The 23,127-nt window shown below is 41.1% G+C and overlaps 1 protein-coding gene across 1 annotated transcript in view; it reads right to left on the reverse strand.

The window, feature by feature from the left end:
- Positions 1–239: 239 nt before the first annotated feature.
- FAM47E (family with sequence similarity 47 member E) overlaps positions 240–23,127 on the reverse strand; it is a 28,665-nt gene continuing 5,777 nt past the window's right edge. Inside the window, exons 3-8 of the mRNA XM_081585170.1 lie at positions 22,149–22,288; positions 17,262–17,412; positions 13,174–13,374; positions 8,016–8,171; positions 2,910–2,987; positions 240–474 (exon numbers count right to left, since the gene is read on the reverse strand). Of these exons, the coding sequence (XP_081441296.1) occupies positions 409–474; positions 2,910–2,987; positions 8,016–8,171; positions 13,174–13,374; positions 17,262–17,412; positions 22,149–22,288 (792 nt within the window). The 3' untranslated portion in view covers positions 240–408. The remainder of the gene's footprint in view (positions 475–2,909; positions 2,988–8,015; positions 8,172–13,173; positions 13,375–17,261; positions 17,413–22,148; positions 22,289–23,127) is intronic.

A 23,127-nucleotide genomic window follows, 5' to 3' on the forward strand; every position in this document is an offset into this window, starting at 1 on the left:
AGATTATATTGTAAAGAAAAAGTAAAGGAGGTATTCATTCAAAGCAGGGAAAATAATACTCTGGAAAAATGCAAGAAAGTAATTCAGCTTTTTTAAGGTTTTATTTATTTTTACAAATAGTTGATATAACTATGTAATACTGACAATGCTACAAAAGTGTTAGAACACCAAATATGAATATTGATCTCATAGTTGATAAGATATATAAAATATTGATTAACTGAAGCAGAAGACCATTCTGAAATGTTTACAGGTATTAGTTATAAATTTTATGGATGTTGCCAAGTCAAAGTTGTACATTTGTGGGGGGACATTCATCATAAATTTTGTTTAATGTTTAACAAGAGAGAAATAGCTAAGTAAATGAAAACTGTCTAATCATCTTCTCAAGATTCTTCTATGCTTGAGTTATTTTATAGGACTCTGGTTACACTCACATTTACATTCCTTCTTCATATACATCTTCTCAAGGAACTAAAAAAAGAAAAAAGATCAGAGAAGCTAAAATTGGCAAATGAAAATTGTACAGTCTGGTCAGAACCACTACCACACCTGAATTCACAATCTCATACTCTACTGTATATCCTTATACTACTCAACATCTGATGGTGATGACTAGACCATGTTAGATGGTGGACTTTGGAAGGTAGTTGCATACCATCAGAAATGCCTAGATTAATTCACACTCATTTTATGGCTAAGTCCAGCTCAGCCCAGCTCATCACAGCCTTGTACTGCTCATCTCTGCTATTAAAGGCCTGGACCTCTGTGTAGCTGAGGGAATGAAGTTGTCAGTAATGCACAGAGCAGTTAATCCAGAAGCAGATACTGGAATGTGTAAGCACCTATGCTCATGTAACATATATAAATGTGTGTATATACAGTGTACACAGAAATTAGGGGAGTGAAAAGAGAATAAATGCTCATATATAAATTTAAACAAGTAATGACTCAAGGACTACATATAAAATTTACCATAATAGAGTTCCTCCTGTCTTTTAGTTGAAATCTTATTGATAAAATCAAGGATACAAGATATAAGAAAGGGAGAAAATATTCCAGGGTTTGGACTAGCAGGTGTTTGCATGGGACTCAGCTGTAGCCAGGGGCATCATCTCTCTTCAGTTGATGCAGCTAAAAGAGTAGCCAGTGATTCAGGCATGCTTCTTTTTGCCCAAAATTGAATTAAATGTTCATCAACAGAATGGATTAAATGAATAGGAGAGAAAGCAAAATGAAAAAACAAATCTCTTGCCACTAAGAATATTCAGAAAAACTATGAGTCATCATAATATCAAGATACCCAATTACAACATATATATGTATATATGTGTATATATATATATATACACACACACATATACAAACACACAATCTTCTTGGCAATAATATATATTAATATGTCTATATATATATACATAATTATATTTAAGCTAAGTATAAGTTTGCATGTATTATGTAATCATCTATACAATTATATAATCATGTAAAATATATAAGTATATTTTATATATTATACATATAAATATACTTATGTAGGCTGTATATGCAAATGAGGCAGTTATTATAAATACATAAATGTGTATGAGTACATTACTACATCTAGTAGGCCTATAGTTGATGCTCAGAGCTAAAGGATAGATTTCATTCCTAGTTCTGTAACAGAGTCTTTTAGCCCACTGGTCTATCTCACATGCTAGACTTTCCCCTCACATCACCTGATTTAAACTCTGAATCAGTCTGTATCTGAACTTGATCAATATACCTATTTGCCAGTGTGTCGTTGTTTAGTCGCTCAGTGGTGTCTGACTCTTTTGCGACCCCATGACTAGCCCGCCAGGCTCCTCTGTCTATGGGATTTCCCAGGCAAGAATAGTGGAGTGAGTTGCCATTTCCTTCTCCACCATTTGCCAGTCAGTATAAGTTATTGTTCGTTCTATCACTCTTGGAAAAAAGAAATCCAGTATCCTAGTTCCAGGAACGTCTACCATCTTGGCTGCATGGCCTCCTAAAGACTTCTCAGGCCGAGTGCACACAGAGGATGCTCGATGAACTTAGAACTTATCAGCCATGACTCAGGCCCCAGGCTGGCCTGGCTTCCTGTCGTGGTGACAGGCTGGTCTGGGGGCAGAGCTCTAGGCTGCCAGCCCTCCTGCTCAACGGTCTGCTCTACCAGCCTCCTGCCCCGCCCTTGTCATCTTCCAGGAGAGTCTCCACATGGGAGGCAGCAGGGGCAGCAGGGCACAGGCTCACAGAGGGGGAAACACAAAGTGAGAAAAAGACAAAGAGCCCTCAGGGATGCCCGGGAAGTGACATTTTGGCCTAGGCTGCATCCTCCTGTACCCTGCATTGTTGTTCAGTTGCTCAGTAGTGTCTGACTCTGTGCAGCCCCATGGATTGCAGCACGCCAGGCTTCCCTGTCCTTCACCATCTCCTGGAGCCTGCTCAAACTCAGGTCCATTGAGTTGGTGATGCCATCCAACCATCTCATCCTCTTCTCCTCCTACCCACATATAGCACAATGGTAGTACTGTGACTCCCAGCGCCACTAGGTCCTGACCCCAGCACGGCTCCTTGACCTTAGAAGTGGAAGTGAGGGAGACTTAACATTTCTGGTGGATTCAGTGTTTTAGCAGCAGCCTCTCGCCCTGCACACAGATCCCTTTCATTTGGTCCCATTAAGGCCAAACCTGAGGAAGGTGAGTCAACAGGAAGCAAACAGGCAGAACGAAAAGGGCAAAACAACAAACGCCATCTGTGGGCCCCTGTCTGGGGTAAGCACGCCCTTTCTCCAGGGCTGAGTCCTGGTGTGCACCTGGAAAAGAAGTATTTCATCAGGGCACTGATCCCTTTCCCATTAGCAACTGTGAGCCCCTAAGCAGGTCTCTTTGAAATGAGCCTTTACTCACACTTGGCATCCTGTAGCCCCTGCTCAGAATAAAATCCTTAAAGGCAACAGCTCCATGAAGGTCCGCAAGTAACTCCTCCTGGAAGAGGGTCCACAGTTTAAAGAACAGTCAGCTCTCAGAAGCTTAATCTCATACTTGTCCTAATTAAAAGCACTGAGCCCTTTATCAAGCACCTCATTTTAAACTACTTCCTTCTCATGTGGGAATATGTGTATAAATAATGTTCAGAAGTTGATGACTACAAAGGCTTTCAAAAGATACCCAACTTTCCTTTCCCTGGTCCTTTTCTTACCCTTGTATTAAGGATAAGCAACACATTTTATCAATTAGATAATTGTTGACCTAGGATGTCTAGACTCAATTTGAGATTAATAAGTGTGATACTGTGATTTATAATGTGCTGTGCTGTGCTTAGTCACTCAGTCATGTCTGACTCTTTGCGACCCCATGGACTGTAGCCCACCAGGCTCCTCTGTCCATGAGGATTCTCCAGGCAAGAATACTGGAGTGCTTTGCCATGCCCTCCTCCAGGGGACCTTCCCAACCCAGTGATCAAACCCAGGTCTTCTACATTGCAGGTGGATTCTTTACCGTCTGAGCCACCAAGGAAGCCCGTGATTTATAATAAGAAAGATGTATTTGGTCTCCTTCCCATTCTTGGCACAGAACTCCCAAAAGCCTTGAAATTTCTTAAGTGATAAAAGCCACAAAGGTGAGTTTTTCCTTATTTATAACAAGCACCTTTCAGCCACATCAGAGTATATCTTAACAGGTCTTTTTGGAAACCCCCTAGATAGCTACAAGATGAGGGTGGGTTGCCAGGGAAACCAACCATGTAATCAGAGGGTTGGCACTTTCAGCTCCAACCCCAAACTCCTGGGAGGGGAGAAGAGCTGGAGTTGAATTAATCAGGAACAGCCAGTGATGTAATCAATTAAAACTGCTCAGTCTTTGTGACCTCATGGACTGTAGCTCACCAGGCTCCTCTGTCCATGGAATTCTCCAGGCAAGAGTACTAGAGTGGGTTGCCATGCCCTCCTCCAGGGGATCTTCCCAACCCAGTGACTGAACCTGGCTCTCCTGCATTGGAGGCAGATTCTTTGCCATCTGAGCCACCAGAGAAGTCCAGTATAATGAAGCCTCTGTACAAATCTAAAGAAGGGGATTTGGCAAGGTTTCAGGTTGGTAAGAATGTGAAGGTACCTGGGAAAGGTAAGGGAGCTCTGAGTCCTGCCCACATACCTTGCCCTGTGCATCTCTTCCATCTGGCTGCTTTTGAAAGTACCTCTTTATAATAAACTGGTAATCTTACTAGATTGTAAGTAAACTGTTTTCCTGAGTTCTGTGAGCCGTTCTTGCAGACAATCAAACCCAAGGAGGGGGTCATGGGAACCTTCGATTTATAGCCACTCAGCCAGAAGCATGGGTGACAACCTGGACTTGAGACTGGCATTTGCAGTGGGGGCAGTCTTGGGGTCTGAGCCTTTAAACTGCGGGATCAGATGCTGTCTCCAGGTAGGCAGTGTCAGAATTGAGTACAATCGTAGGACATCCAGCTGGTGCTGGAGAATCAGAAAACTGCTTGGTGTGGGGGAAAAAACCTCAGAACATCTGCTGACCAGAATTGAGAGTAGTAGAGGAAGAAATGGGAGTGTTTTCCTACTCAATATATATCTTCAAATTTTAGAATTAACTCCTAAGGGCGTGATAATCAAAAAAAGATTTGATCCAGTCCCAATGTCTTCGGGGTATTCATGCATTCATTTGGTCTTTCGTCAATTTATTTGAATTTAAAATCTTGATGTAGAAGTTTGTATCATTGTAATTCAGTTCTTTAAGGCCATTTCACTTTCCAAATGAATTCAATCAAGAATAGTCAAAATTCGTGTTTCCAGCAAGACAGCCACGTCTTCATGGTGACTGGCCCTAACCAGCACATGACTGCATACATGTCTTGTGAACTGAGGTGCATAGCCAAGTGGCATCACTTAAAGTACACAAGATATTCAGTCTTCAGGTGTTACAAAAGTGTGATTTACAAAAATCATTACAGACAATTCCATTGCTTTGAGTCCTTTCTGTGTTTAAACTGCCTGATAAACAGTCTGTTCCTATAATAGTCTTATAAACCACATTTCCAAAATTTAAGTATTATTTCTTTTTCATGAGCTGACTGTAACTATTATGACAAATGTCTTTACTGGCTTTCACCATTAAGATAAATCTTTTTGTAAAATTATTTAAGTCTTTAAGAATATGTTTCTTGGGACTTCCCTGGTGGTCCAGTGGTTAAAACTTCACCTTCCAATGCAGGGGGGTGAGGGTTCAATCCCTAGCCAGGGAGTCAAGATCCCACATACCTTGGAGCCAAAAAACCAAAACAAAACAAAAGCAATATTGTAACAAATTCAATAAAGATTTTAAAAATGGTCCACATCAAAAAAAATCTTAAAAAAAAGAATTTATTTCTTAAAAGAGAATTTCTAGACACCTTAAAACAAAAGTTTCATTACTGTTTTTATTTTTAAATATTTAACTCATTGAGGATGTTCAGTTATTTTTTGAAAGTGAACTGGAACAGTTTTATGTCACATGTTCAGTCAGTCAGTTCAGTCGCTCAGTCGTGTCCAACTCTTTGCAAACCCATGGACTGCAGCACATCAGGCTTCCCTGTCCATCCCCAACTCCTGAAGCTTGCCGAAACCCATGTCCATCGAGTTGTGATGCTATCCAGCCATCTCATCCTCTGTTGTCCCCTTCTCCTCCCGCCTTCAATCTTTCCCACCATCAGGGGCTTTTCCAGCGAGTCAGTTCTTCACATCAGGTAGCCAAAGTATTGGAGTTTCAGCTTCAGCATCAGTCCTTCCAATGAATATTCAGGACTGATTTCCTTTAGGATTGACTGGTTTGATCTCCTTGCAATCCAAGGGACTCTCAAGAGTCTTCTCCAACACCACAGTTCAAAAGCATCAGTTCTTTGGCACTCAGCTTTCTTTATAGTCCGACTCTCACATCTGTACATGACTACCGGAAAAACCATAGCTTTGACTAGATGGACCTTTGTTGGCAAAGTAATGTCTCTGCTTTGTAATATGCTGTCTAGGTTGGTCATAGCTTTTCTTACAAGGTGCAAGGGTCTTTTAATTTCGTGACTTCAGTCACCATCTGCAGTGATTTTGGAGCCCTAAAAAATAAAATCTGTCACTGTTTCCATTGTTTCCCCATCTATTTGCCATGAAGTGATGGGATCAGATGCCATGATCTTAGTTTTCTGAATGTTGAGTTTTAAGCCAACTTTTTCACTCTCCTCTTTCACTTTCATCAAGAGGCTCTTTAGTTCTTCTTCGCTTTCTGCCATAAGGGTGGTGTCATCTGCATATCTGAGGTTATTGATATTTCTCCTGGCAATCTTGATTCCAGCTTGTGTTTCATCCAGCCTGGCATTTCGCATGATATACTCTGCATATAAGTTAAATAAGCAGGATGACAATATACAGTCTTGACGTACTCTTTTCCCAATTTGGAAACAGTCTGTTGTTCCATGTCCAGTTCTAACTGTTGCTTCTTGACCTGCATACAGATTTCTCAGGAGGCAGGTCAGGTGGTCTGGTATTCCCATCTCTTGAAGAATTTTCCAATTTGTTGTGATCCACACAGTCAAAGGCTTTGGCATAGTCAATAAAGCAGAAGTAGATGTTTTTCTGGAACTCTCTTGCTTTTTCAATGATCCAATGGATGTTGGCAATTTGATCTCTGGTTCCTCTGCCTTTGCTAAATCAGCTTGCACATCTGGAAGTTCTTGGTTCACATACTATTTAAGCCTGAATTTTGAGCATTACTTTGCTAAGCGTGTCATGTGTTAAACTCACATAAATTTAGATAGGCAGCTCCAAAAACTGTATGCCAAGAAACTCTGCCTAATATTATTTATTCTGAAGCTTATATATGACCATCTTGGGCTCATAAATGCATGTCATGTTTCCCATTTGAAAATAAGAATTTCATACCCAGTTCTAGAAAAGATAAAATACTTTCTGCCTCAGCTTTCCAAGCAAAAGGAGGCAATTGATGAGTGACTTTTGAATGAATGAGTAGCTAAACTTTTATAGCATTTTACTTTTTTGAAATGTTTTCACAATGTTATCTGGGAGAAGTTTTGAATCTGCTGATCCAGAGAAGCTGCTGCTAAGTCACTTCAGTCGTGTCCGACTCTGTGCGACCCCATGGATGGCAGCCCACCAGGCTCCTCTGTCCCTGGGATTCTCCAGGCAAGAACTCTGGAGTGGGTTGCCATTCCCTTCTCCAATGCATGCATGCATGCTAAGTCGCTTCAGTCGTGTCCGACTCTGTGCAACCCCATGGACAGCAGCCCACCAGACTCCTCTGTCCATGGGATTCTCCAGGCAAGAATACTGGAGTGGGTTGCCATTTCCTTCTCCAGATCCAGAGAAGAGGATCACAAATATTCTCAGCAGAGTCCTGTATAAGCATTGCATCAAAATTTCCAAAATTTCAGGACTATAATGAGCATCTTCTTCCATTAGGTACTTGCTTACAAGAGATGGGCAGGCACAAACCTTATCTACAGTAAAACCAGAACATATCCTTGTTGTGTGTGTTTGTTGCTTTGTAACATCAAACAGTGCTTAACCTTTGTCCCTTTTCTCTCAGAGAGATCCTGAAACTGCTGAATGGAATAAAAGTAGTTTTATCACAATTTTAACATTCATTCATTGCTGATTAAAAAAAAACTTCACATTTTCACTCAAAGAGAACTCATGACATTATATCCATTCTCAACTGAGATGGTCCTACCAAGTCACACCACCCTTTGAACAATCAATTTATCCATGGACTCAAAGAGAGTGGGAGGACAATGAGTGGTTGTCCCATCTTTAGAGACACGGTGTCTACCATGGAGCTAGGAGATTTCAAGTCTGGCTTATTACATATTCCTCATAAAATGACTTGGCTTTCTCATTGTCAAATTCAATAGGCAAGTTATAAGACTTTCAGCAGCCTCTGGATTACTCCGGAGACTCTGACTTCAATATGAAGTGGCAGTTGCACTAGGTCAGATGATCAAGTCTCAGCATACACACATACCTGCTTCTGTAGCTCCTTTTTAAAATTCTCATCTTGAGCTTGACATAAGACCTTGGGGTCAACCAAAGGTTCATCGGCTCTTTGCTTTTTCCACAACTTGGGGTTCAGATACCATGCTCCATATCTCATCTTCACCCACTTTGGCTTATGAGGTTTCTGTACAAATAACATAATTTCCAATTTCATTAGTTTGTTTGGTTTGACATTTCAATAAATCTAAAATTAAACTTGTGAAAATGGTAGCATTTATTTTTAATTTAAGCTTACTCCTTTCCAAGGCATTTTATGAAGTGTCAGTAGGCTTTGATTTTACAAACATGAAAAGTTTATGACTGAGAAAATAATGTGGTAGATAAGAACAGCCTTCGATTTAGACAAACCTGGGCTCAGATCTAGCCTTCTCCAACTTAGTAGCTATGAGTCAATGGACAGGTTACTCAAATTCTTCATTTATAAAATAAAGATAATAGTTATCTACCCCATAGGGTTATTGGGAAGAAAAAATGAAAGAATTATGTAAAACAGCCAGAAATCACATATTTCAATTAAGGGTAATGACCTTCAACAATACTCAATCAAAATAATGTTATTAACCTATGAGTCCAGCTCTGTACTCAGCTTTGTAAATGGTACATTACTTTTGATCAAAATGCTATCCAACACCAATCTCTTGTCTGTTTAATTGAAACAGAGAAAGAGGTAGAAGAAAATATGTCATTTCTTTCTTTCTCCCATGACTCAGTGTTACAACATAAAGAGAAACTTTTCTGGACAAACATAAAGAAAAGAAAGTAGATCTGCCTGGAGCAGACTATAGGAAAGAGGATTCCCTAGAAATGAGCTTGAAAGATCTGTGGGTTGATGGGAATGTCCTAACATGGGATTGCAGTGATGGCTGCACAACTCTTTAAATGCAAAATCATTGAATTGTGCACTAAAATGAGTGAATACCTCAAAAATACACGTGCAATGTAAAATGTTGACTATTTCAGTGTTATGAAATAAAATCTTCATGTTGTTAGAAAAAAAAAAAGAAATGAAACTTTTCTTTCCTACTAACAAGCAAGAGAAGCAAAGGAAGGAGTTAATAGCAATAGAAACAGCAAACCAAGTCTGTAAAAGTAATTGCAGTTTTAACTGTTACTAATCTGTAGAATATGCAACTAGATTTGTCCTTCACAAAGTTAATTCCTTAATCACTTTCTGACTTAATGTGAATTGTATCTGTTATGTGAATTGTAGCCTGCATCTGGCATTTTCTCCCCCACACTCTCTTGTAACACTCCCCCGTAGCACTCTTCATTTCAGGAAGAAGGTCACCAGTTGATAACTTTGGAGACCAGATCCAGTTACTGAGCTTCCTAACGCCAGCTGTGGCCCTTCTGAAATTTTTTCAGAAGAAAGAAAAATACAAGACCTTCACTGTTTTCATCCTGATCACTTACCCTGGCTACAAGTCCTGATTCTAATATCTCTCCCTATTCCCCAGGAAGGAGGGCATGGTTTCTGAGGCACTTGCCTCCCCTGTTCCCTCTTTGCTTGGCAAAGAAATAAAGCTACTGTCTTTCCTCCAGAAACTCTGTCTCTATATTTCTTTTGGGTATTGGTGCACAGAGGGCCAGTATTTTGGCAACATCAGGAGTTCATCTGTTACTTCATAGCCCAGTGCTATGATGCAATATCCACTCATTGTCTCATCATGAAAGGAGGTCTAATGTTTGCACAGGACTAAGAGATATGAAACACAAAGATCCTGCTTCTCCCTCTTCTCAGGCTTCCCTGGTGGCTCAGATGGTAAAGAATCTGCCTGCAATGCAGGAGACCCAGGCTCAATCCCTGGGTTGGGAAGATCCCCTGGAGAAGGAATGGGTACCCACTCCAGTATTCTTGCCTGGAGAATTCTAAACTATGAGGTGGAATGTGTGGGCCAGTTCTATAGTCAAGTCAGAAACACCTGCCTGAAGCACAGGATGGGACTAAACAGACAGGAGGGAAATCCCTTCTCAGAGCTGGATTCAGCATTATGATCTCCATTCTAAGCCTCCTGACCACTTTGTTATTTCTAGAGCACCTGTCACACTGCTGCCTCAGTGCCTTTGCATTCACTGTTCCCTCCCTCTCCATAATGCTTTTCCCCAAGACACCCGCATGGCTCACTCCTTACCTACTTCAGATCATCTTTTCAGTTGTGTCTTCCCTGACCACCCAGTTCAAAAACTGTAACCCCCCTCACAATACTGCTTGTCTTCTTTCCCTGACCCATTTTTCTTAACAGCAGTTATTACCACTTGATATGCTAAATATTTTCTTTTTTTCTTTGTGGCTGTGCTGGGTCTTTGTTGCTGTGAGTGGGATTTCTCTAGTTGCAGCAAGCAGGGGTTACTCTCTACTCTCTTCTCATTGCAGTGGCATCTCTTGTCCAGAGCACGGGCTCTAGGGCATGCTCACGCTTCAGTAGTTGAAGTTCATGGGCTCAGTAATTGTGGCTCTAAAGTGTAGGCTCAGTAGTTGTGGTGCATGGGCTTAGTTACCCCACGGTATGTGGGGTGCTCCAGGATCAGGGATCAAACCTATGTCCTCTGCATTAGTAGGTGGATTCTTAACCACTGGACGACCTGGGAAGTCCTAAATAGTCTTCTGATTGCTTGTCTCACCTCTCACCTTCCAAAATGTAAGCATCTGAGACTGGCATCTAAAACAATACTTAGGACACAATCGGTACTCATTACACATTTGTTGGATTAAAATTAGGCCTCTTAACTTAGGCATTATTGACATTTTGAGCTGGATAATTCTTTGTTGAGGGTAGGGGGAGGATGCTGTCTTATGCATTGCAAGAGGTTCAGCCGCATTCCTGGTCTCTACCCACTAGATGTCTGTTGCTCTTCAGTCACTAAGTCCTGTCTGACTCTTTGTGACCCCATGGACTGCAGCACAGCAGACTTCCCTGTCCTTCACAATCTCCCCAAGTTTGCTCACACTCATGTCTGTTGAGCCAGTGACACCATCCAAGCATCTCATCCTTGGTCACTCCTTTCTCCTCTTGCCCTCAATCTTTTGCAGGAAAAAGATTAGAGAATTTAAAGACATACCAATAGAAACACAGAGAGAAAAGAGAATCAAAACTGAACAGAGCAGCCGTGATCTATGAGACAACTTCATGCAACCTAATTTACATGAGATTGGAGTCCTGGGAGGGGGTTGAGGGAAAAACATTTGACCATGTAATGGCCAAAATTTCCCCCAATAGTTGAAAACTATAAACTCATAGATCAAAGAGGCTTAGTAAACCCCAAGCATAAGAAACATGAAGAAATAAATACCAATGTGTATAATAATCATGCTACTCAAAATCAGTGACAAAGATAAGAATGACATTAGATTTCAACAACACAACCAAGAAGATAGTGAGGCATCTTTAAAGTACTGAAAACAAAAAACTTTTGAACCTAGAATTCTATACCCACAAAAACACCTTTTAAAATGAAGGCAGAATAAGGATAGCTTCAGACCTAGAAAAGCTGAGAGAATTCATTGCCAGCAGATCTACACTGGTAGAGTGTCACGTGTGTATTAAATGTTAGTCACTCTGTAGTGTCTGACTATTTGCAACCCCATGGACAGCAGCCCACCAGCCTCCTCTGTCCATGGGATTCTCCAGGCAAGAATTCCCTTCTCCAGGGGATCTTTCCAATGCAGGGATTGAACCTGGGTCTCCTGCATTGCAGGCAAATTCTTTACAGTCTGAGCACCAGGGAAACCCAGATAGAGAGGAGATATCAAAGCAAGGTATTAAAGGAAGTCCCTCAGGCCGAAGGATAAGGATACCATGTGGAAATCTATTTGAACTTTTGCACAGTGATCCTCCATCTGCCAGTCAAAAGTTCGATTTTGGCAATAACCACCCTGCTTTATAAAGCAGCATTTGTGCAATTATTTGTAAGTACAGGGACTTGAGCAATTTCATTCAGCCCAGATTCAGAACAAGCAGTGGTTCAGGCCCTATGTGCCTGAACCATATGGATATAATTTGCCTGCCCAGGATCATTTCACACTTCACACTTTAGAAAGATGAGTGGAAAACGGAAAATTTAAAGTGCTGATATTAGTAACAGAATGCACAGTTTTCATAAATTTTATGCAACAGAGTCAAGGGTGGAAAACATCATGAGTGTAAAGCTAGGTCAGCTGATTATGTTCAATTATAAATGGTAAAGTTATTGTGTCAAAAATATTGGAAAAATAGTATCAAACCTGGAGTAGGGGATGGCAACCCACTCCAGTATTCTTGCCTGGAGAATTCCATGGACAGAGGAGCCTGGTGGGCTACAGTCCATGAGGTTTGCAAAGAGTCAGACACAACTGAGCAACTGAACATGCACTTAGTATAAAAGACAGAGGGTAATTATTATCTTCACTTTCAGAGAAACAAACTGTATAACCTTCTCACCCCACAGCTCCCACATAGGCACTGAAATCTGTTGTTGGACTGGCACAATTTGACTTGTACATATATAGCTGCATAACACATTGTATAGAAAAGTTCTTAGGGGTTCATAGTACTTCCTTTTGGAACATAGCCTGTTTTTTCTACTGTTTCCTTGTTCTGTCTTCACAGGAAACTGGTGCTGGGAAACTGAGCAATTTGTTAATTATCAGGCAAGCATGTGGTCAAGAATGATGGTTTGTGGTCAAAAACACCACCATAAAAATTCAAGAATTCTATGGACAGGAACAGTGTCCCCAATCATTGACTGCAGCATTTTACTCTTATAATAGTAAACATACATGTATAGTTCTACTGACTACTGGAATTTCAACATGTAAAATGCATGAGATAAGTTTCAACATATAAAACAAACCAATTGTTTCAACACATAAAACACATAAAAAGAACTGACTCTTCAGATATCAGCAATAATGCTAAACGGCATGCCTTGTTTGTATAACTGACTTCGTTAGATGTATTAAATATTCACTCACTTAACAAATGTTTATTTATTAGATTTTTTAACAAATATTAAACATCAAAGAATTTTTCAAGAATTTTACTGAAAAGGGTCAGTGCCTTCTGAGGTACCAGAATTCAAGAGCATTTAACATTTTGATAAAATCTAATTTTCTTTGACTCTCAGCCTTCTCCCTTTTTTGCAATTACCTGTGGTTTCCGAAGTCTCTGCTCACAGTCTCGTTTCTGGAAAAACTGTGGTTCCTGCAGTTTATTTAGCCCACTCCTTTTCTTTAGCTCCAGAGGAACCTGGCTGGGTCTCATTGTGTGGAGCACATTATAGCATGGTTTGCTCTGATAGTTAATGTCAAACTGTCTCAGGATAAACTCTTCATCAATGTTCAGGCTCCCCTGGAAGAATGCCACAGGGCATGAGTCAAGGGCAAATGGCGAAATGTTCCTTCTTTCTTCAATCTAAAGGAGCTGTTTGGCCATGACTGGAGAAGAGAGGGGTAGTTTAAAAAAGAGGTGGAAAACGCTCAGTCACCATTTGTAGGAGACAAGAAGGATTTGGGGTCTGGAGAGTTTTGTCAGTGCATTGAAACAACTTAGGACCTATAAGAAGCAGGGAGTCCTGAGGGAAATCACGGGGCTGTGGAAAATTCAGTCTGTTTGATCAAAAGCAAACATCTCTAACACATTATAAGAGTGACATCTCTAGAGGTATTTTCCAGACACATCTATAAACATTAGTGTTTGATCTGCCCACAGCCGTTATAAGGTTATAAGGGAAGCTGCCCTGTTTGGGATTCCTACTGAAGCCACGTTTTGCACACAGAACAAACCTCCTTCTCTTCCCTCAGCCAAAACTGGAGGAGCAGAGACGGGCACATTTAGAGCGCCTAACCATCCACAGGGGCTTCCCAGCTCAGTGGAAAGTGGCTCAGTGGTTCAGAAAAAAAAAACACCCCGCCTGCCAATGCAGGACCCACAGGAGATGCGGGTTCAATCCCTGGGTCAGGAAGATCCCCTGAAGGAGGAAATGGCAACTCACTCCAGTATTCTTGCCTGGAAAATCCCATGGACAGAGGAGCCTGGCGGGCTACAGTCCATGGGTTGCAAAGAGTCAGACACAACAGAGCACCCACGCAGCATGCAAACATTTGTAGGCTGATCATGGATGTATGATGTGGCTAATAGTTTACATTTGAAGGATAGTAGAATATAGCATCCCAAAATATGCCTCTGGCCCAAGGGTTATTTTGAGCTGCTGATTTTGAGAAAGAGCAGACAACATAGGAAACAATCTAGAAACAGAGTAGAAGTCACCTTTTAAGTGAAATTTACATTAATTTTTTAAAATAATCTCTATTTGAAAGGGTGTCTCCATCTCCATTCTAGGAGGAAAAGGAAGACTCTAAATCATGTTATCAATGGAGAAGGCACTCATTTAAATCTGCACAACAAATCATAATCATGTTCTCCTGTTTTTCCTGGTCACCTCCCCAGTTACCGACTCCCCACACTTTTTTCTCTTTTGTCTTTGGCTGAAGATGGTATTTGAGCCCACCTAGAAGGGTGGGTATCTCCCACGTATACATGAGGTATACTTGTTAATAAACTTCTGTGTGTTTTTTAGTTGTTAATCTGTCTTTGGTTGTAGAGATCCTGGAGAGAACTTATAAGATTAAACAGAAAATTATTCTTCCCTCCCTTACAAAGTCAACACAATCCCACTTTGGAATATATAAGTTGGGGAACATGGAGGATGAGGTCATTAGCAACTGAAGCTGATGTTGAAGTGAAACTTACAGAGAGGGATCATTAAATAGAGTCAGGGGTATAAACTCGGCTGAAATAATATTGAAACAGAAATAGAGCAAGCAGAATCAATGAGGTAAAAAAAATAAAATAAAAAACATCCAGAAGCAAAGCGTAAACTAGTGCTATGGAGAAAATACCACAGGGTGATGTGATAGGGACCAAAGTAGTATGACAGATAAAGATGCGACCTTGGTCATAAGGGACTGAAGATGAGGCTGGTCACCAGAGCACCTAAACTATTATCCTAGGGTTCCTTAAATTTCCTGCTGAAAGAGGAATAGTCTCCAGCAGTAGGAATGGGAGAAGAGGAAGAGCTGGAAATCAGGCAATCCCATCCAGCTGGACTGTAGACAAGCAGTGGCAGAGTGGGCATCAGTGCGTAGAGTGCTTTCTTGTCCAGCATCCCTAGTCCAGTCACCCTCTGGGAAGCCTCCCTCCACCACTCTCAGTCAACCTGTTGCAAAAGGCTGGACATGCCCATCTTTTGACCTCAGGGTAAGATATGTGACCTGGATTAGCCAATAATCATATTCCATCTCCTTACTCATAGTGGATAATTAACGCGCAGGTGTGACGAGGGTTAGTCCAGTAAATGTAAGCCCTGGATTTTCCCCTATGAGATAAAGGTTAGAGTGGTGGGATTTAAGTTTTGAAAATTTAGTGACTACTTTGGCATCTCTTAGGGAAAGACTATAGGAAAATGTAGTCAGATAGAGGGGGGCAGTCAAGTGATAGCCAAGAGGATAGGCAGCCTAAAAACATTTTAACACCCAGATACAGCTGTGCCTGAAGCTCCTAAGACTTCTGGATGATTCCCTTTTCTCCCTTAATCTAGTCTGAATTATACCATTTGCCAAAGAAATAGTCCTAAGTAATACATTGACTAAAACTGACTAAAGCACTCAAAAGATGAGGGCGGGGGATGGAAAATTCTAGAAGGTCTTAAATCCAGGAAACAGCGTCAGGAATCTAGACATCTAAGGGGACTCAAGGAGAGGAATAGGTACTAAGGAGGGCAAGAAAAGAACTTGATAACTGAGTCAAAAGTCTCTTCATATGTGAAACGAATTGCCAGTCCACGTTCGATGCATGATACAGGGTGCTTGGAGCTGATGCACCGGGATGACCCAGAGGGATGGGATGGGGAGGGAGGTGGGAGGGGGGTTCTGGAAGGGGAAATCATGTACACCGATGGTGGATTCATGTCCATGTATGGCAAAACAAATACAATATTGTAAAGTTAAAAAATAGATAAATAAACTAATTTAAAAAAGAAAAAAAAAGTCTCTTCATGTCAAATACTTTTTGTAATGACTGTAGTCAAATATAGCTTCCAAAGTACTCAAATATAACCAAGAAAGATTTATATGATCTGAAGAGAAACCCAAGTATGGTGGGAAAGATTGAAGGCAGGAGGAGAAGGGGATGACAGAGCATGAGATGGTTGGATGGCATCATCAACTCTATGGACATGAGTTTGAGCAAGCTCTGGGAGATGGTGAAGGACAGGGAAGCCTGGCACGCTGCAGTCCATGTGGTCACAAAGACTAAGCAACTGAACAACAACAACATAACCAAGAGAAATGAGTTGAAGACAGAGTGAAGGATACAAACCTCCAGTTATATGATGAATAAGTTCTAGGGGATCTAATGTAAAGCATAATGACTATAGTTAACAATACTGGATTACATACTTGAATGTAAGTATGTACATTCTTATAGTTACAGTGTTAGTTGCTCAGTCGTGTCCGACTCTTTGCCTGCCAGTCTCCTTGTCCATGAGATTTTCCAGGCAAGAATACTGAAGTGGGTTGCCGTTCCCTTCTCCAGGGGATCTTCCTGACCCTGGGATAGATCCCAGGTCTACAACATTGCAGGGAGATTCTTTACCATCTGAGCCACTCAGGAAGCTCAAAATTTAATTTTGATGAGTAAATAAACCTAAAGTGTTAGTTGCTCAGTTGTGTCTAACTCCTTGGGACCCAATCGACTGTAACCTTTGTCCATAGAACTCCCCAGGCAAGAATACTGGAGTGGGTAGCCATTCCCCTCTCCAGGAGATCTTCCCGAATCAGGGTTTGAACATGGGTCTCCAGTATTGCACTATATGCATATATAAAATCATCACACTGTATACCTTAAACTTATACAATGTTATATGTCAATCATATCTCAATAGAGTTGAGGAAAAACAAAGAGCCACTTTAAATAATACATGAAACAACAGCAATATGACATATAAACATTTACACATTGGCTGCAAGCTTGCAAAATTTCCAGAAATTTCACCTATGAGAAACATTTTTATTTCACATGGTGGGAGAGTCAAAAGATGCCTTTATGACTTTGTCTATTTGACTTAGATTTATCCAAATGCTGAGCAACTAACAAACACTGTTTTGTTTTTTTTTTAACAAAAGCAACTTTGAGTTCAAATTGTAAAAAGTAGGTTGTAAGTATTACTAGTGACTTACAAAAGCAGTAGCCCAGTTACAGAAGTCACTAACTCCTTGGTGTACGTTTTTGTGAAGAAGCAGACCATCCTTTTGGAGCAAATCTGTTTCACTTGGCTTCCTTTTTTCATAAAGCCATTGGCATGGATGTGACACAGGAGTTTTCTTGGGACTAAAGACAATGAAATCATCAAAGAATTATAATATATAAGACGCCATGAATCCAAGTGGATTTCAAATAGTATCTTGGGGAGGAATTCATAATTGCACGAATTTTTAACAGTCTCTTGCAAGCTCATACAAATCATGTGTTAATGTTTTCAAAGATCATATTCTCATTATCAATATCACAAATACAAGTATACCATGTTATTCAGAACAATTAAAGTTGATATAGAATTTTATCACTGCAAGTCAACTTTTTTTAAATTATGAGTAGCATTTATTAAGACCTGTGTCGGGTAAAAACACAAATTATAGTGATTGGAATCTTCCGAAGTCTTAGACAATATTGACAAGCAGGAGACATCCTGGCTTCTCTCTGCTTCAGCCTTAAAATTCAGCCTATTAGCAAATCTGGTAGATTTTAATTCTGTTCCCTTCTCTGGCCTGTCACAAAATGTATCTCTGCATCTTTCTTAAGGCCCAACTGCCAATTCCTAATCCATTCTCTACACTGTAACCAAAACTGTCATTTCAATATATAAATTCAGTCTTATCAAATGCAGCTACATTTCATCCTCGATTAAGCCTCTTCAATAGCTTCTTTTTAAAAACTGAGATATAATTCATACATCATAATATTTACCATTTCAAAGTATACAATTCAGTTGCTTTCGTATATTTACAAAGTTGCATAACCATCGCCACTAATTTTGGAACATCTTCATCACTCCAAAAGAGAAGCCCCATAGCCATTAACAGTCACCATTTATCTTCCCTTCTCTACCATTCTCCCTGCTCTTAAACCACTAATTTACTTTCTGTCTCTGTGGATTTGCCTGCTCTGTATATTTCATCTGAATGGAACCATATATAATCTTTTTTGTCTGGCTTCTTTGACTTAGCATAATGTTTTCGTTTCATAGATGCTGTAGCATGTACCAGTAGTTTATTCCTTTCTACGTTTGAATCATATTCCACTGTATAGATAGACCACATTTTGTTTATCCATCAGCAGTTGGTTGATGGATATTTGACTTGTTACCACTTTTTGGCTATAATGAATAATGCTGCTATGGATATTCAGGTACAAGATTTTGTGTTCAGTGGCTTCTTTTACTTCTCCAATAAAGATCTAAGTCTTAACTCAGCTTTCAAGACTCCTCATGGCCTGCTCCTTGCCCATCTCTCCAGATTCTTCTAGAATTACCACCCTCCCACACTCTCTGAGCTCCAGCCATAGTGGCCTCTCCTTAGTTCCATGAATTCATCATGCTTCCAGCCAGCCACAGGGCCTTTGTACATGTTCTATCTGACTGCAATGCTGTCTCCAACTCCTTACCTCCCTTATGTCTCAACATATTTTCCCTTTCTCAGGGAGGCATTTGCACAGTCTGTCCCCAGAACCCATACTTTATTCAAAGCATCCTGTACCTTTCATTCATAGCACTTATATATTAATTCATCCACTCAACAAATATTTATTAGGCAACAACTAATAAATATTTGCTGGCTTCCTCACTGGCTCAGATGGTAAAGAGTCTGCCTGCAATGCAGGAGACTGGGGTTTGATCCCTGGGTTGGGAAGATCCCCTGGAGAAGGAAATGGCAACACACTCAGTATTCTTGACTAGAGAATTCCATGGACAGAGGAGCCTGGCAGGCTACAGCCAGTGGGGTGAAAAAGAGTCAGGTTGAGTGACTAACACTTTCACTTTCATGTGCCAGGTACTATTCTAGGCATTAGGATTCAGCTGTAAATAAAGTTAAGAACCGGGACTTCCCTGGTGGTCTAGTGGTTAAGAATCTGCCTGCCAGTCCAGGGAACACGAGTTCAATCCCTAATCCGTATAGATCCCACATGCTGGGAAACAACTAAATCCATGTGCCATAACTATTGAGCTTGTGCTCTAGAGCCCAGGAGCCACAACCACTGAGACCCGAGCACCCAGAGACTATGTTCCGCAGCAAGAGAAGCCACTACAGTGAGAAGCCAAGCTCTGCACAAAGAGTAGCCCTTACTTGCTGCAACTACAGAAAGTCTGTGCAAAGCAATGAAGACCCAGTGCAGCCAAAAATAAAATTAAATATTAAAAAATATTTTCAAAAATAAATAAAGTTAAGACCCTGTCCTCAGCTGTGTCTGACTCTTTGCAACCCTATGGACTATATATACAGTCCATGGAATTCTCCAGGCCAGAATACTGGAGTGGGTAGCCTTTCCCTCTCCAGGGGATCTTCCCAACCAAGGGATCAAACCCAGGTCTCCTGCATTGCAGGAGGATTCTTTACCAGCTGAGCCACCAGGGAAGCCCTTACAATTGATAGGGAGACACAGATAGCAAAGAGGTAAAAAAAAATATGTGTGCTGCGTTGTTTCAGTCGTGTCTGTTTGCAATACTATGGACTGTAGCCCTCCAAGCTCTTCTGTCCATGGGATTCTCCAGGCAAGAATACTGGAATGGGTTGCCACACCCTTCTCCAGGGGATCTTCCAGACCCAGGGACTGATCCCTTGTCTCTTAAGTCTCCTGAATTGACAAGCGGGTTCTTTACCACTAGCGCCACCTGGGAAGCCCCAAACAAGTATGTACCAGGTGATTGTAAGTGATTTAAAGAAGAATAAACCAGGGCAGGAGGGATGGAGAGTGATGACAGGGGGCTCTTTATACAGAAAAGGCCTCTCTACTAAAGTAATATTTGAGCAGACCCAGAAGAAGAAAGGGACCAACCCATGTAGATATCAAACATGCAGCTACTAGGCTGATAAGAACAGCATTGCAAAGGCCCCAAGGTCAGAGCTGAGAATATATGAGAAATACAAAAAGGCCACTGTGACTGGAGAGGCGTGATTAAAGGATAGAGTAGTAGAGGATGAGGGCTAAGAGATAACCAGAACCTGATCATAAGGGATGTGAGAGGCAAGGATAAAGACTTTGGATTTTACTCTGAATAAGTAAGCAATTAGAAAATTTTGAGCACAGGATTTGATATCATGACTGAAGTTTTTTGTTTTACAGAATCACTTTAGCTACTGTGCAACAAATAAAACAGGGTGTGGGTTGGGGGCTGGGTGGAGGCCATGAGACTAGTTAGTAAACCATTCCAATAATCCAGGCAAGAGATTATGGCACCTCAGAACAGACTGACTGTAGTAAAACAGACAAGATCCCAGATATATTTCAAAGGTACAGGCATTAGGATTTTTTTGGCAGATTGCAACCACTGTTTCAAAAGTCACTGAAAGAATGGAGTTACTACTTACTGATCCGGAGCAAACAGAAGGGGGAGTAGGTTTGGGGAAGAAATTAAGATTTCAGCTTGGACTTGTCAAGTCTCAGATGCCAGTTATATGTTCAAAGGAAAATGTTAAACAGTTTCTTGTATTAACCTTTTTTTGTTTGGTTGGTTGGTTATTTACCAAACTACTGGTCTCAATCACGATGAATAAAAGGGCTTCTACCATAAATAACTAAAAAAGCCATTCTGGGCTAATCAAAACCATTCAGGTTTTCTGCAGTTTTCTTCTCCCACAGCTCTCCTAGAGTAGTGTAGACACAACTGAATTCCCTCCATTGCTGATAATTTGCATCCATTTAACGAAATAAGGGGCTTCCCTGGTGGCTCAGATGGTAAAGAATCTTCCTGCAATGCAGGAGATCCAGGTTCTATCCCTGGATGGGTTGGGAAGATCCCCTGAAGAAGGGAATGGCTACCCACTCTAGGATTCTTGCCTATAGAATTCCATGGACAGAGGAGCCTGGCAGGCTACAGTTCATGGGTTGGCAGAGTCGGATATGACTAAGCAACTAACACATTCACTTTCAATGAAATAAAGCCTTCCCTGGTAGCTCAGTAGCAAGGAATCTGCCTGCTAATGCAGGAGAAGGGGTTCGATTCCTGGGTCAGGAAGATCCCCTGGAGAAGGAAGTGGCAACCCACTCCAGTATTCTTGCCCAGGGAAATCATATGGACAGAGGAGCCTGGTGGGCTACAATCCATGGGGTCGCAAAAAGAGTCTGACACAACTAAGCGACTAAACAACAACAGACTAAACACTACTCAGAGCAGGACCCAAGGATCCTTTCCCTCCTTCTCAGGAACTTAATTACTTTTGCTTCTCTTAATTAGTGTAAAGATTCTTAATTAGTTCTAAAGTATTGTAAAGATGAGATGGTAACTACAGAGAGTCACTGACTTAATGATAGTTCGTCTGAGAATTTTTCCACTTCACAATAGTGCAAAACAATATTCATTCAGAAGAAAATGTACTTTGAATTTGGATTTTTTTTCCTGGGCTGGTGATATGCAGTGATGACCCTGTCTGGTGATGCTGGGCAGCGGCAGTGACCCATAGTTCCCCACCAGCCACGTGATCGCGAGGGACAACAGACGATACACTTACAACCACCCTGCACCCACACAACCAACATTTTCCTCACCTTCAGTACTGTAGTCTGTCTATAAATTTTCTGAGATATTCAATACTTTATTATAAAATAGGCTTTGTGTTAGATGATTTTGCCCAATTGTAGGCTAATGTAAGTTGTTCTGAGCATATTTAAGGTGGGCCAGGCTAAGCTATGATATTTGGTAGGCTAAATGTATTGCATGCATTTTCGACGGATGGTATTTTTCATTTATTATGGGCTTATCAAGACAATCCCACTGTTAAGTCAAGGAAGATTTGTACTAGAACGTTTCAACAGGGGACAGGAATGAGCAAGAGGTTAAAAACCATACTTACAGTCCCAAGTAGACTTGGGTCGAACATTTTTTAAAAGGTTTTGTGGGTTTTTTCATTCTTTTCCTGATGCCCTGACAATAAACCCATGTGTCTTCCAGCTTCTTGTCAGGATCCAGAACTTCCAGCACTTTTAATAAGAGCTACAAACAGAAAACAACTTAGGAGAAAAGAAAGATGTACTGAAAAGGTGGCTCTCTGATTCTCCAACACAACAGACCAACACATCCCTTTGCTTTGTCTTTCTAGTTGGTCAATACCATTCATCAGTTCCAGTGCAAATATAGTGCTGTGTGCTGCCAGTTAATGTCCATCACCTGGACATTAGCTGGGTAGCCTTCTTACTGAAGTTTCCATCTCCTCTAGATAGAACAGTGACTCTAGGCCCACTTGGACCCCAGTGCATCACTGAGAAAAGTACCTCTAGAGGTAGTTTGGTTTTTGACTGTGGTTTTTGACTGCCTACCATCCATTCAGGGTTTCCCTGGTGGTTCAAACAGTAAAGAATCTGCCTGCAATGCGGGAGACCCAGGTTTGATCCCTGGGTCAGGAATATCCCCTGGAGAAGGAAATGCAATCCACTCCAGTATTCTTGCCTGGGAAATCCCATGGACAGAGGAGCCTGATGGGCTATAGACTGTGGGGTCTCAAAGAGTCAGACACGACTGAGCAACTAACACTTTCACTTTCACCATCCATTCATCCTATGAGTAACAGTATCTAGACTTTTCTATGGAAAATCACCTCTCCCTCCATTCTCAGTCCTTGTGGTCTGAACTGGCCTGACAGCTCTTCACATCACAGCCTGGCCTGGCCAATCAGGCCTACGGTGACTGGCTGACCCAATGAGACCCAGGGAAATTAGGTCATGAAATTTTCCTGGAACCATTCAAAGATGTATTGTTTTCCAAAGTAAAACTGACATCTAGAGTTGCTGGTGGCAATCACGGCACCACAAGACGAGATCCTGCTTCAGAAGGAA

Source organism: Giraffa tippelskirchi, chromosome 1 (assembly GCF_054371585.1).
Source record: "Giraffa tippelskirchi isolate mGirTip1 chromosome 1, T2T-mGirTip1v1.2.pri, whole genome shotgun sequence".
Lineage (NCBI taxonomy): Eukaryota > Metazoa > Chordata > Mammalia > Artiodactyla > Giraffidae > Giraffa > Giraffa tippelskirchi.